The sequence below is a fragment of the Lepidochelys kempii genome, chromosome 14, assembly GCF_965140285.1.
Source record: "Lepidochelys kempii isolate rLepKem1 chromosome 14, rLepKem1.hap1, whole genome shotgun sequence".
NCBI lineage: Eukaryota > Metazoa > Chordata > Testudines > Cheloniidae > Lepidochelys > Lepidochelys kempii.
In genome coordinates this window covers 44253677-44269349 of record NC_136393.1, presented here as the reverse complement: position 1 = coordinate 44269349, position 15673 = coordinate 44253677, and the positions used below count along the sequence as shown (strand labels likewise).

Sequence of the window (15673 nt, the reverse complement as noted above, 5' to 3'; positions counted from 1 at the left end):
GAAATCAATAGATATGAAAACATAGAAAAACATCCAAAAACATTTAACAAATTTCAACTGGTATTCTATTGTTTAACAATGTGATTCACTGAGATTAATTTTTCTAACCACAATGGATTTTTTTGAATTAATCACACGAGTTAACAGCAATTAATCAACAGCCCTACTATCTTCTTCCAGTCAGTGCTGATGGGGTCTCTCTCCTGTGTGGATCCTCTGAGTGTTATAAGATTTGATCTTTGTGTGAAACTTTTCACATGATCCAAACATTTATGGGGTCTCTCTCCTGTGTGGATTGCCTAATTTGAAACAAGTTCTGACTTCCATTTCAAAGGTCTTTCACAGGCTAAGCAGTTATGGGGTTACTCCTGTGTGTGGATTCTCTGATGTAAAACAAGGGATAACATCTATTTGAAACATTTTTCCAAAGTCAAAGCACTTACGGGGGTCTCTCTTGTGCGTGGACTGCCTGTTGTTTAGAAGGGCTGATCTGTTTCTGAAACCTTTCCCAGAGTCTTATGGTATTATGGTCTCCATCTTGTATGGATTGCTTGATGTTTAACAAGGTGGGACCTCTGTATGAAACTTTTCCCACAGTCTAAGCACTGATGGGGTATCTGTTGTGTCGATTTTCTGATGTTTAGTTAGGCCAAATCTCCGTACCAATTTTTTCCCAGAGTCTAAGCACTTGTGGGGTCTCTCTCCTGTGTGGATTAGCTGATGTTTAAGATGGGTTGACCTTTCTGTGAAACTTTTTCCACAATCTAAGCACTTATGAGGTCTCTCTCCTGAGTGGGTTGCCTGATGATTAAGTAGGTTTGACCTCTGTATGAAACTTTTCCCACAGTCTAAGCACTTATAGGGTCTCTCTCCTGTGTGTATTCTCTGATGTGTCACCAGGGCTGATCTCCATGTGAAACTTTTCCCACAGTCCAAGCACTTATGGGGTCTCTCTCCTGTGTGGATTACCTGATGTTTAAGAAGGGTTGGCCTTTCTGTGAAACTTTTTCCACAGTCTAAGCACTTATGGGGTTTCTCTCCGGTGTGGACTGCTTGATGTTTAACAAGGTCTGACCTCTGTATGAAACTTTTCCCACATTCTAAGCACTGATGGGGTCTCTCTCCTGTGTGGATTTTCTGATGTTTAATTAGGCCTGACCTCCGTATGAATTTTTTCCCACAGTCTAAGCACTTGTGGGGTCTCTCTCCTGTGTGGATTACCTGATGTTTAAGAAGGGTTGGCCTTTCTGTGAAACTTTTCCCACAGTGTAAGCACTTATGGGGTCTCTCTCCTGTGTGTATTCTCTGATGTGTAACCAGGGCTGGTCTCCATGTGAAACTTTTCCCACAATCCAAGCACTTATGGGGTCTCTCTCCTGTATGGATTACCTGATGTTTAAGAAGGGTTGGCCTTTCTGTGAAACTTTTTCCACAGTCTAAGCACTTATGAGGTCTCTCTCCTGTGTGGGTTGCCTGATGATTAAGTAGGTTTGACCTCTGTATGAAACTTTTCCCACAGTCTAAGCACTTATGGGGTCTCTCTCCTGTGTGTATTCTCTGATGTGTCACCAGGGCAGATCTCCATGTGAAACTTTTCCCACAGTCCAAGCACTTATGGGGTCTCTCTCCTGTGTGGATTACCTGATGTTTAAGAAGGGTTGGCCTTTCTGTGAAACTTTTTCCACAGTCTAAGCACTTATGGGGTTTCTCTCCGGTGTGGACTGCTTGATGTTTAACAAGGTCTGACCTCTGTATGAAACTTTTCCCACATTCTAAGCACTGATGGGGTCTCTCTCCTGTGTGGATTTTCTGATGTTTAATTAGGCCTGACCTCCGTATGAATTTTTTCCCACAGTCTAAGCACTTGTGGGGTCTCTCTCCTGTGTGGATTACCTGATGTTTAAGAAGGGTTGGCCTTTCTGTGAAACTTTTTCCACAGTGTAAGCACTTATGGGGTCTCTCTCCTGTGTGTATTCTCTGATGTGTCACCAGGGCTGATCTCCATGTGAAACTTTTCCCACAGTCCAAGCACTTATGGGGTCTCTCTCCTGTGTGGATTACCTGATGTTTAAGAAGGGTTGACCTTTCTGTGAAACTTTTTCCACAGTTTAAGCACTTATGGGGTCTTTCTCCTGTGTGGATTAGCTGATGTTTAAGAAGGGTTGGCCTTTCTGTGAAACTTTTTCCACAGTCTAAGCACTTATGAGGTCTCTCTCCAGTGTGGATTGCCTGATGATTAAGTAGATTTGACCTCTGTATAAAACTTTTCCCACAGTCTAAGCACTTATGGGGTCTCTCTCCCGTGTGTATTCTCTGATGTGTAACCAGGGCTGATCGCCATGTGAAACTTTTCCCACAGTCCAAGCACTTATGGGGTCTCTCTCCTGTGTGGATTACCTGATGTTTAAGAAGGGTTGGCCTTTCTGTGAAACTTTTTCCACACTCTAAGCACTTATGGGGTCTCTCTCCAGTGTGGACTGCTTGATGTTTAACAAGGTCTGACCTCTGTATGAAAGTTTTCCCACAGTCTAAACACTGATGGGGTCTCTCTCCTGTGTGGATTTTCTGATGTTTAATTAGGCCTGACCTTCGAACGAATTTTTTCCCACAGTCTAAGCACTTGTGGGGTCTCTCTCCTCTGTGGATTAGCTGATGTGTAATCAGTGCTGACTTCCAATTCAAAGAATTCCTGCTCTCAAGACACCCAGAGGGTTTCTCTCCCATGTGGCTTCTCCCATGGTTATTAAGATCTGAGCGCTTATTGAAGTTTTCCCCACAGTCCAAGCATTGAAGTGTTTTCTCTCCAGTATTTATTGCCTGAAGCATAAGAAGCGCCGGTCTCAGAATGAATCCTTTCCCATAACCGAGGCATTCATAGCGTTTGTCTTCCTTGGGGGTTGTCTGCCGGGCTGTGGGATCCCTGTGTCCTTCCCCACATATAATAGATCCATCCAGTTGCTCCCTTGAGTGGTTTCCCAGCAGCCTCTTTGACCTCTGCCAATTTCCCCAGGCTTCTCCCTGTGCCAAGCACTGGGAAAAATTCCCTTCAGCTCTTCCCACAAAAATCCCCTGTGGTTCCCCATGCCCAGGAATTTCCTGATGTTGATTCCCCTCCTTCTTCTCACTCACTCTCTCATCACCTGCAGGGAGAGAGACAATGCAGACAGGAGTCATTCTGCTGAGGAGAAATTAAGAGGAATAGAACTGAGGGAAAACCCAACATACTAAAGCTGCAGAGATGGAGCAATTGGATTCTGCCTCCACTTCCCAGTTGGGAAGGAAACTCCTGCAGTGAACAGGACACGCAGGAAGCGATGTCAGTGAAATCTGCTGCCTGCAGCCCTGCTCTGGGTGAGATGAGGAAGGAACTGAGGGCACTTACTAATATATCATTTTTGGGATTTTCAACTTTTTCTTTCATTCACCACATGATTTGTATGTCAGCGCTCACCTGTGTGGGCACCTCTTGGGATCTCTCTTTCATCACAGGCCTGGAGATCGGGCACCCACGGCTCTTCCCCTTGTTCCAGCCGGGTGATCAGGCCAGGTTTGGGAAGGGGAAATCCTGTACAGGGAGTGAAATCAGACCAGATCAGGGTTTGTGGAGGATTGAGAGAGCATCTGTCAGAAAGGATATTCCATGGGTGACACCTGTCCCAGTGCTGTGCTGGGGAATGTGGAATCTAAGAGGACAGGAATGTGGTCCCTTAACCCCCTTGCGGGAGGCAGACGTCTGAGGAGGTGAGGGCAATTGTGATGCACACCCAGCTCTCGTGTTAAACCCCTGCCTATTTCTAAACCTGCCAAACCCAGAGCCCTCCACATGACTGAAGCTGTTCCCAAGGAGGGGGGAGAAGAGGGATTCTGTTTGCGACAGAGAAACAACACAGACAGGACAATGCACGGCTTCTCCACCTTGCAAGATAGGGGGGTTGGGTGGGGATGATTCAGTATGTGCCTTAAGTTTTGACACCCTCTTCTCATTGGAGCATGATGAGGGAAGAACCTGACCGGTGTCAGACACGCAGACCTCCCCAGTTTCCAATAACCAAGGGGCCAGGAATCCCTTACCCAGCGAGGTCACTGTCTCGTAGTTCTCCTGCATGACATCCCTGTAGAGGGCTCTCTGAGCAGGGTCCAGCAAAGCCCCCTGCCCCTGGGTGAAATACACAGCCACCTCCTCAAAGGTCACCAGCATCTGAAACAACAAGAATCCCCCACTCAGCACCTGCTGCCCCAGCCACAATCCCACTAGTCATGGGGTAGGACGGAGAGAGAAGCAGAATCCTCCCCGCACCCTGCTCAGAGTAGCTGGGAGGCTTCAGGGGGTGGGAGAAGGTGAGAGCTCCTTGTCCTCCCCAGCACACGGAGCGGGGCAGGGTCTTCTCATTTCCCACTCGCCTGCCAGCCATAGGCTGAGACGGGAAGCAGAGCTCTGAGCCACGGACAGGGACAGGAACCTTGACAGCTTCCCTTTGTATTTCACAGCAGCCTCTGGCCAGTGGGTCAGGCTCCAGCACTGGGAGTCTGGTCCATTTTCCCAGCCCTGCCCAGGGGGGTGTTTCCTGGTTCAGAAATGGGGGATTGTTTCCCCTCCCTCCCCCCGTCAATGGGCCTTTTCAGAAAATCAGACCCAGGTTGATCACGTTCCAGCAGGTTTATCGCACCCCGTCCCACCCCGGGTGATTAACCCCTTTACACTACCCCTCCCCCACCACCAAAAGCCCCCTGAAAATCCCCTACCTGAGCTGGCTCCATCACAGCCATTTCCCTGCCCTGTCCCCTGCAAGATGGGACAATCTGAAGCGAAACGTGGACACAATTCCTCAGCCTGTCGGAGGAGCAGGGAGATTGGGCAGGTTTCATAAGGGGCTGGAGTCCATGTCACTCCCCGATTCCCCCCAGGCTCTCTCCCTGCAGACAGACGCTCTGATTCTATGACTCTGCCATGCTGGGAACAAACCCAGTTAGTTCATTACCTCCCCGGCCAGCCCCCCCTGCTTAGAACTAACCCAGCACGTCCCTTCTAAACCTCCCCAGAGCAGTATCTCCAAGCGAAACGCTGGAAAAAGAGCAGATCAAAGGAGTCACTTCAGGGTATCGCCCTACAGTGTATTGTGACCCCCTCTAGCTCTCTCCCGTCTCCCTCCGTAGTGCGGTGCTCAGCAGAGCGAGCAACTGGCTTTTCCTCTCTCAGCTCCTGCTCTTGTTCCCAGGAGATCGGACTGCCCCGAGGGTGCAGGGAATGGATCTGGGCAGGGCTGGGAACCTCCCTCCCCACTTCTTGCTGCTGCTGCCCTTCAAGTCTCTCCGCTCTCCCTTTTTATCTTCTTCCCTCAACCTGGGAGAACAGGTGACTGTCCCATTACCATAGCCCTTTGCTCTCATTAGGCAGCTCAGCCACTGACACTGGTAACAGGGGTTTGAAGCTGGCTGTGTCACTGAGGGCAGGAGCTCTGGGACTCACAGACACAGGGAGCCCCTCCCCTTCTAGGCCAAACTCACCAGCCAGTCCCTGAAATCAGCTCTTTGTGCAGAGTCATTTCCCTGCCTAGCTCCAACCCTTTCCCCAGGTCTCTCCATCACCTGGAGGTTCAGGCTCAGGGGCTGGTATAGTCAGAGTGGTTCCAGTCACTGCAAAAGTGCCCCTGGGGCTGGTCTCAGAGGGGTGTGATGAAGGGGGAATGTTCTTAATTTTTTCTCTGAATAATGTGTGAGTGCCTCAGTTTCCCCATGTATTACTCAACTATCAAGCTGGTGGGATACAGGTGAGTGGTTACTGCGGAGACCTCAAGAGGGCAGGTGTCACTGCAGAGTGGCTGCGTGGTCACAGAGAATGGCCAAAATTCTGTATCCTGAGGTCTCTGAGGATGCGGGGCTGGAAGTGGGTCAGTCTCCTGATTTGGGGCTCAGCGGGGAGAGCCCAGGGCTCGGGACTCTGGATTCCCCCCAAGATGGACTTTGCTGAATGCTCCTGATTTCTGTGCTAAGAAGCTCTGTTCCACACGGTTTTCTCAGCGACCAATAAACCCTTCTGTTTTCCAAGCTGGCTGAGAGTCACAGCTGACTGCGGAGGTGGGGTGCACGGCCCCTGTGAGGAGCATGTCAGGCTTCTCCTTAGGCTGCCCCCGGGGGTTCAGGCTGGGGCCATGTGCCCTCCCTGGGCCCCAGGACCGGGAAGGCTGGGGCCACATGCTCAGCAGGTCGGGGGAGATGTTGGGGGTGCTCAGGGTCTGGGGTCCTGCCCCTACAGTGGGAGGGGGACTTGCCTCCCCCAGCCCTAGATTCATCCCCCACCAGCTGTACCTCGTTCTTCTTCCCAGCTCCTAGTCCCAGGCAGGGGGGCTGAAACAATCTGTACAGTGGGGTGTCAAGGTTCCTTCCCCACTCTGAACTCTAGGGTACAGAAGTGGGGACCCACATGAAAGACCCCCTAAGCTTATTCTTATCAGCTTAGGTTAAAAACTTCCCCAAGGTACCAACTTTGCCTTGTGCTTGAACAGTATGCTGGCACCACCAAATGTTTTAAACAAAGAACAGGGAAAGAGACCACTTGGAGACGTCTTCCCCCCAAAATAGCCCCCCCAAACCCTACACACCCCCTTTCCTGGGGAGGCTTGAGAATAATATCCTAACCAATTGGTTACAAAATCATCAAAGACCCAAACCCCTGGATCTTGGAAGAATGTAAAAATCAGTCAGGTTCTTAAAAAAAGGATTTTATTTAAAAAAAAAAAAAGAGCGGTAAAACTCATCTCTGTAAAATCAGGATGGAAAATACTTTACAGGGCATTCAGATTCAAAACACAGAGGATCCCCCTCTGGGCAAAACCTTAAAGTTACAGAAAACAGGAATAAACCCCCCTCTTAACACAGGGAAAATTCACATAAAACAAAAGATAAACGAATCCGCCTTGCCTGTACTTATACTGGTTGCAAAATTGGAGACTTGGATTAGGATGGGTTGGAGAAGATGGATTTCTGTCTGGCCTCTCTCAGTCCCAAGAGAGAACAACCATGTAAACAAAGAGCACAAACAAAAGCCTCCCCCCCCCCCCCCAAGATTTGAAAGTATCTTTTCCCCTTATTGGTCCTTTGGGTCAGGTGCCAGCCAGGTTAGCTGAGCTTCTGAACCCTTCACAGGTAACAGGATGTTGCCTTTGGCCAGGAGGGATTTTATAGCACTGTGTACAGAAAAGTGGTTTCCCTTCCCTTTATATTTATAACAGGGGGGCTGAGAGCCATTGAACCAAACTGTAAAGCCTGGATAGGATGGAAACCCCTTCAAGCCAGGGGGTGCATCAGGGCCCCGCCAGCCCAGATCCAGAGCCTGTGCTGCCCCCCCCCCCCCCGATTGTGCCCCTGGGCCCCGCTCCCTCCCCGACCCCCAGCTGGGGCCTCCACCCTGAATCATAGAATCATAGAATATCAGGGTTGGAAGGGACCCCTGAAGGTAATCTAGTCCAAACCCCTGCTCGAAGCAGGACCAATTCCCAGTTAAATCATCCCAGCCAGGGCTTTGTCAAGCCTGACCTTAAAAACCTCTAAGGAAGGAGATTCTACCACCTCCCTAGGTAACGCATTCCAGTGTTTCACCACCCTCTTAGTGAAAAAGTTTTTCCTAATATCCAATCTAAACCTCCCCCACTGCAACTTGAGACCATTACTCCTCGTTCTGTCATCTGCTACCATTGAGAACAGTCTAGATCCATCCTCTTTGGAACCCCCTTTCAGGTAGTTGAAAGCAGCTATCAAATCCCCCCTCATTCTTCTCTTCTGCAGGCTAAACAATCCCAGCTCCCTCAGCCTCTCCTCATAAGTCATGTGTTCTAGACCCCTAATCATTTTTGTTGCCCTTCGCTGGACTCTCTCCAATTTATCCACATCCTTCTTGTAGTGTGGGGCCCAAAACTGGACACAGTACTCCAGATGAGGCCTCACCAATGTCGAATAGAGGGGAACGATCACGTCCCTCGATCTGCTGGCTATGCCCCTACTTATACATCCCAAAATGCCATTGGCCTTCTTGGCAACAAGGGCACACTGCTGACTCATATCCAGCTTCTCGTCCACTGTCACCCCTAGGTCCTTTTCCCTAGCCATTCGGTCCCTAGTCTGTAGCGGTGCATTGGATTCTTCCATCCTAAGTGCAGGACCTTGCACTTATCCTTATTGAACCTCATCAGATTTCTTTTGGCCCAATCCTCCAATTTGTCTAGGTCCTTCTGTATCCTATCCCTCCCCTCCAGCGTATCTACCACTCCTCCCAGTTTAGTATCATCCGCAAATTTGCTGAGAGTGCAATCCACACCATCCTCCAGATCATTTATGAAGATATTGAACAAAACCGACCCCAGGACCGACCCTTGAGGCACCCCACTTGATACCAGCTGCCAACTAGACATGGAGCCATTGATCACTACCCGTTGAGCCCGACAATCTAGCCAACTTTCTACCCACCTTATAGTGCATTCATCCAGCCCATACTTCCTTAACTTGCTGACAAGAATACTGTAATTCAGTTTGGCCCCGGCCCCCCTTCTGCCCCTCCCTATTTGCCCCCCTCACATCTCCCTGATCTGCAGCCCCCGTCCACACCAGCCCGGCCAGGGCAGGGAAACAAAAAGGCAGATTGCGGGTGGAGGGGGTAACGTGATCCTGCCCCCGCCCCGCACACACCGGGGGCTGTCGGCAGCTTTCCCGGGCCCGGGGCAGGGAATCGCAGCCAGCTCCGCGGGGAGCAGCCCGGGGCCAAACCCGCCCCCTGCAGCCCGGGGGTGCCGGGGGGGGGCGGGTCTCTCTTACCTTCCCTCCGAGCGGGGCCCCCCGGGGCAGGGGCCGGGCCGGGAAGGGGCCCTGGCCGGGCTGGGGGCTCTGCCCTGGGAGAGGCTCCCGGGGAGCAGCGGGCAGGGCCCGGCTGGAGGTTCCCCTCTCCCGGCTGCAGCCCGGGCTCCGGGCTCCCAGCACCAGCCGCCGGGGCTCGGGGATCTCGCCGGGAGCCAGAGTCCCCGCAGCGGCTGCGAGTCACTTCCTGGGCCGGGCTGAGCCCCGCGATCGCTCCCCTCAGAGCCGCCCCCCAGCCGCTCCTGGGTCCTAGCGATCAACCCACCGCGCTGCAGCATCCCTGTGCCCGGCTCCTGTTACACTCACAGGCTCGAAGTTCAGAAGGGCCCGTCCTGAGCATCGAGCCCAGGGGTTCTCAGCGGACAGCAACTCTCACTGGTGGAGGATCTGACATTTTTCCCTAAATTAGTTAATGCACTTTCGGGGAAACCAGTAAACATGCACAGAGGTAGGCAGAGAAATGGACCCCTTACTGTGGGGAACTTTCCTGACTTAAACACTGCCCTGGTGGAATCAAATAGCAGAAGGATCTGAGTCCTTGCTCCCTCTTCCCTCACCCAGAGCCTGCCTCACCTTGAGGGCTCCCCTTCCACTCTCCTGTGTAGCAAAGTCCTTATAACCCTGACAAGGCTGGGCCCTGGCTTCCTGTGGGGCTCGGCCCCCCCCAACCTGGTTGTGACCACTCAGGACACGGGCTAAAGCGTCCCCACTCTGGGTACTTTCTCCACTCTGGATGCTTCTCTGGCCTCTTCCCTGACCATTGTCTATACCCCGGAACAAATGCAATTTATTAAACAGCAGCTAATAAAAGAAATCAGGAAGCAATGGGAAAGGTGAAAGGAAAACACTTAGCCCCACTCTGTGGGCCCTGGGGAAGCACAACCAGGGTCTCTGGGATGCCAGGGCAGTTCACAGTCTGTCCCTCCCACGTCCCAGGCCTCCTGCCCAGGCCCTGGCTGTGCTGCAGGGATGCTGCGGGTTAGACCCGTGCTCTGGCGGTGGCCACACGCCCTCAGGCTCTCGGTGACAGGACCTTTCTTCCCAGCGTCCTCAGAAAGGAGCAAATCCAGAGGACAAATAAAAAGCCCCCCCCCCTTTGGTAATCTCTGTCAGCTGATGGGGATGGGGGAGACTCCTGATCTTTGAGCACTTCTGGCTGCTAACCTAGTTCTGTCCCTGCCCTCCCCCAGGGTTCCACGGGGTGCAGGCCATGGACCGGGACACCCCATGGGGGGAGGAAATGACAGTACTGCAGGGATGACTTCATCACCTTCCGCGTCCAGCGTCAGGCCCCTTACCCCTGTCTGCATCCCGACCCCCCCCCCGAAGCCATGGCCCTACTCCCGGCCCCACCTCAATGGGATGGGGGGGCACAGAGAGGGATAAGGGGGGACACCGCACCCCTTCTCTAAAAATCATTCCACTGGGCCCAGAGCAATTCCAGCCTGTCTGCCTGTGCTTTGCACGGCTAAACCAGTCATGGTGGCAGCAGGGATGCCGGGTGGGGGCGAGAGCCAGTATCCTGGGCGGGGGCCTATGTTGTGAATTCCTTTAACGTGTAACCAATACAATTTTAATAGTTGAAACGGTTACTTTTGTAAAATGCTATTTTCATCCCTAGTCTGGACACCTGCCTTGTAGCTTCAGAGCCCTTAGGCAGAAACCTCCACCTACCCCCAAAGCTTCCCTGACTATTTGCAGTAAAAGAATGCCCCTCCCCCTCTCCTGCCCCATGGGGTGAGGAGCTGCCATTGTATCTTTCCCTCTCCTTCTCCCTGACCCCACCCTCTTTCCCTCCCTCCTCCAGCCAGTCTGCTCTTGCTCTCACAGTCTACTCCCAGCTTCCCCCAGCCTGACATCCCTCCTTCCCCTCTCAGTGACCCCCCCCACCAGTTTCCTTCTATTGCAGCTCTGTTCCCGTCTGGCCCATAAGTCTTCTCTATTCCCCTGCGTTACCCCATGCCCCCTGCCCTGCCCACTCCATCCCCCTCCTGCCCCTGAGCCGTCCTTCATCCCCCCCGCCACAATCCCACGTTTTCTACACCCCCTTCCCCTCTTCAGGTGTCTTTCAGCTCCCCGCAGGGTTGGCTTCCCCCCTGCTCTGCACACAGTGGGAACTGGCGAGTGTCGTACAGGAAACTGTTCCCGGTAGGAATGTGCTAGCTGCACCAGTTGCAGATATGTAAAAGGTTTGTAAGAAACTGCTATTGGAAAAACAACTGCTCTCTGACGGAACAAATGATGACAGAGAACAGTTTGTCCCCTGCACTCATGGCAGGACTAAGTATTATCTGGACCATTCCTGGCAGGTGTTTGTCAGGTTCATGACCCCCCCGACCAGTCAATTTTCCCCCCTGATCAGACCCTAGCTGCCCCCCTTCTCTGATTTGCCCCCTTTGCCTCTTTTTAACCCCTGTATAAAGCAGTCAGCACAATCTTATGCTTAGTAAGAGTAGGGTGAAGGTCAGTGGCACCATTCCTACAGGGAGCAGTTGTCTGTACTGCACCAGCGGGAGAGGTAATTAATCCACCCCAATGGGAGATAGCAGCTATGTCCGTGGGTGAAGCCAATTGACTCTCCTTCGGCAGGAGGCAGGCAAATGGGAAATGCCAGCCAGAGGGGATTTCTCTGGCAGATAAGGTTTCCAACTCTCCCGGACCAGACGCCATTGCCACAAATGGCGTCCAGTCCAGGAGAGTTGGGAACCCTACTGGCAGATGAAAAATTTTCCCCACAGAACCTAGAAGAGGCTAAAAAGCTGAAGAATGATCAGCTCTGGTCTGAGCATGGGCAGCAGGTATAACAGGCCAGGGGAAGGGACGTTAAGCAACGGTGGTTGAAGCATGAAGGGACAGAGGAATCTTTAGCACATCTGGCATGTAAATATCTTGCGACTCCGGCTGCAACCGTGTCATCAGATTGCCTCGTCTCACTTGCCGCATTACCTCCTGCAAATGGAAACAAACTTGTTTGTCGAAGCGATTGGCTGAACAAGAAGTAGAACTGAGTGGACTTACAGGCTCTGAAATTGTACATTGTTTTATTTAATTTATTTATTTATTTTTTGAATGCAGGTATTTTTTACATAATTCTACATTTGTAAGTCCAACTTTCATGATAAAGGGATTGAGCTACACTACTTGTAATAGGTGAATTGAAAAATACTATTTCTTTTGGGGGGGTTTACAGGCAAATACTCGTAATAAAAAATAAAGTGAGCACTGGAGACTTTGTATTCTGTGTTGTAATTCAAATCAATATATTTGCAAATGGAGACAACATCCAAAAATATTTAGAGAAATGGTATTCTATTATTGTTTAACAGTTCAAATAATCATGTGATTAATCAGGATTAATTTTTTTAATCACTTGAAATCCCTCATTCCAATTGATTTCTTTGTTAAAATTATATGATAAAAAAGAGAAAGGAAGTAATTTTTCACTAATAGTAGCTGTGACACTTTTGTCTTTTTCTGTCAGATTTTGGAAGCACGTCATTTTTCAGTGAGCCAAGGAGGCAAGACAGATCAGACTCCTGAAAGAGGTACCATGGTGGGGAAAGGCTGAGAGCCACTGGAATATAGGACCAACAGAAAGAGCACACTGGAGAACAGACAATGGTGGGGGGATCACTTCAGCGGTTTACTGGACTATAACTGGGGGACAAGAACAGCACCCTGCAGTCCTTCAGGAAGCCAAAAGGAGAGCATGCTTTGCATTTATGAAAAGGGGGATTTCATCAGTGGTGGCTGGTGGCCCTAGGAGAATGCTTTAGCCATGGATTTTACCTGTTAAAGTTAAACTCGGCCTATCTGAATCCTGTTATACCTGATGATTGGTTTGTAACCTGTTGGTCTTACTGCTTCGCTCACTATCTCTTCAATCTTAACTAATAAACTCCTGTTTGTTTTCACTAAAAATACATCTCAGTGCTGTGATGTTCTGTTGGCACTGATCCTCAGATGAATCAAAGAAGCTGGTGTTGTCCCGATGGCCTACTTGGGAATGTCTGAGTGTCCAGTGGAGACGGGGTGGCCACTACAGAAGGACACATCACAGGGGCTGGAGACAAGGTTGTGCCCAGTGTTAATCTGCAAGGCAAAGTTAGGACTGGCAGAGCCCTGATGAGTTTTTGTGGGGAGGTAAAAGGCTGGGAGTGACAGGGAACTGACACCCATTGAAGGAGAAGCACGACTCCCTCGCACTGAGACAGGGGTGGAAACAAGGAGATTCACTGTCCAGGGTGTTGGGACGGTGCTGAATTATTATGAATTACTGTGCTTCTTATTAATGAATGTGGTGAACATGAATGTGGTACGGCTTGACATGTTTGAATTTGCTAGAGGATTCTGGGAGCAGGGCCTCCTTAGTTTCAAACGGTTAAAGTGGAAATTCTCTATTCTGCGTATCTGTTCTGTTACCGACCTTTGTCAGTCAATATGCCGGCTCACTAGGTAAAGAAAATGTATAGACACAAGATCAGTGAGCTTGGCACAAGCTGACCCGGGGCAAAATGACCCCTTTGGAAGGCATTTAACTGACAGCTTGAGTGAATGATTGATGAGAGCACCAACGTGGGGTGATGTCTGGTTGGTACCCCTTCTGCAGTCCCTTCCAAAGTATTAATTAGGAGAAAATTAGTAATAAAATGTCCACAGGGCATATGACTCCTTTGAAAACCACTGCCTCGGGGGAATCCTTGATAGATCAGGTGACTGAGAATAGAAGACAATGAAAGAGATAAATTCTCATCTAGATTGATAGTTATACCCGCTTTGCTAGCCAATCAGAATACTGTGTGGGGCCAGTATAAATACTGAGGGTTTGTGCTTGGGGAATTGAGGCTCACTAGGGAGACGTGCATTAGATAACCTTATACTGCGTCTGTGATTCTTTCTCAAATAAACTGTTTTGCATGGAGTCTACTGATTCTGACTTGTTGACGGGTACCGGGAACATTCTGCCCAGCTGTCAGTCGTTAAAGATCCATTTCAATATTTTGTAGCCGAGGATGGTGACCGTGCCAGTGACTAAGTCAACTGTTTCTGAACTGGTTGGATAAGCTAAATTCTTGTCTTAAGATATTAGACTCAGTGGCCGAGGAATTGAGGATTGGATCAGATTGGGATCAGATTATTGGGAGAGAGGAAAATACATAGGCACATGGAGTTGAATTCGTGTTATCTTCAAGTCTATGATGTTCTGCAAGTGCGAGCAAGGTGGGTTTACTCCTGAGAAGAAGGGGGACACCCTGAGGCCTCCAGCTATGGTTGATGAGTGCTTGTTAAGACAGGTGTTTAAAAGCTTGGGGTCTGATCCATGTGTGACTGCTGCAGTCTCTACACTGCACAAGAAAGGTTTGGACAACTTCTTGTTGGGGAATCAACAGGGCTATTTTCCCAAGAAAGTCCAAACAGCAGCACGAGTCACCTGTGCTATGTCTCAGGCTGTAAATAAGCTCACAGAAAAGCACCATGCCTGTGAGTATGAAAAGGAAAATTTGGAACAGGAATTGGAAAAACTAAAATTGCAACATGAAAACCAGAAACAAAATTTGGATAGTTGGATGGGGGCGGGCTCCCAGGGCATGGCAGGGAGCGGGGGGGGGATTAGATGGGGTTGGGGGTCCCAGGGGGGCAGACAGGGAGCAGGGGGTTTGGATGGGGGTGGCAGTCCCAGGGGGTAGTGAGGGGGCAAGGGGAGTGGACAGGAGGTGGGAGATCCGGGGGTCAATCAAGGGGCAGGGAGAGGGGCGGGCTTGGATAGGGGGCAGGGGCCGGGTCACGCCTGGCTGGGGAAGCACAGCCTCCCCCAGCCTTCCCTACCTGCCCCTCCATACATGTGTGGCCCTCAGGCCAAAAAGTTTGCCCACCCCTGCTATAGACTCATTGCACCCCCTCGCTCTGACTCAGGGGCTATTTAATTATTTAGCCAATGTGAAGCAGCTTGATCAGAAAAGGTTGTGGGAGCCTCACATCAGAATATCCCAGACCCCTGTGGTTAGGGCAGTCACCTGAGCCGTGGGAGACCTGTGTTCAAACCCTTCCTCCCCGTCAGGCAGAGCAGGGAGTAGAACTTGAGTCTCCCAGACGCCAGGCAAGTGTCCTAACCACTGGGCTCTATGTTATAAAGGAGCCTCTGCCAGCACCTCCTCTGGGTTTTGTCTGAGCCCTGATCCAAAAGGGGTGCTCAGGGCATTGCTACAGGATTGGGCCCCACGGGCAAGAGAGGCTTTCCACTGCCAGCCTTCTGCTTGGAGGCTCCTTCTGGGGTTTAGACGTGAGGCAGGTGTCTGGACGCCGAGAAGGAGGCAGCAGGGCCCAGGCCCAGAAGCAGAAATTCAGGAACCTTGGGAAATTTTCCCATCGAAATGGTGCTGAGTGAGTTGAGGCCCCTGCAGAGTTAGAGGCAGCCAGGCAGAGGTTTTCTGGATTTCAGTGGCACCTAATTCTGGGAGTCAGGGGTCGAAACCTGGGCTTTAGCCACCTAAGTCCCACTGGGGATCTGGGTCTTCACTGCGCCGTGCCTCAGTTTCCCATCTGTGAAATGGGGAGAACGTCACTGACCTTCACTGTAAAGTGCTTGAGCTCTACAAATGAGAAGTGCTATGTACGTGTTAGGGGAGGAGGAGGGTGATGAAATGGCCCATGAGTCTCCACATGTCCGTGACCTGCCATCACAGGGAAAGACAGAAGCTTAGAGGCAGGAAATTGTTTCTCATTTTGACTCTCTGGGCTGGAATATCCAGGACCAAGAGGAAAAGGAGGACTTGTGGCACCTTAGAGACTAACCAATTTATTTGAGCATAAGCTTTCGTGAGCTACAGCT

General features: G+C 50.7%; 2 protein-coding genes across 3 annotated transcripts in view; one reads left to right on the top strand and one right to left on the bottom strand.

Moving 5' to 3' along the window:
* LOC140898034 (uncharacterized) overlaps positions 1-15673 on the top strand; it is a 302273-nt gene that overhangs the window by 31343 nt on the left and 255257 nt on the right. The gene's annotated exons all lie outside the window — the stretch shown is intronic.
* On the bottom strand, positions 197-9588 carry LOC140898027 (uncharacterized). The gene is given in 6 exon segments (XM_073311410.2): positions 197-615; positions 617-3140; positions 3452-3565; positions 4072-4198; positions 4744-4831; positions 8806-9588. Coding segments are annotated over 6 exon segments (3261 nt in total). The 5' UTR covers positions 9123-9588; the 3' UTR covers positions 197-524.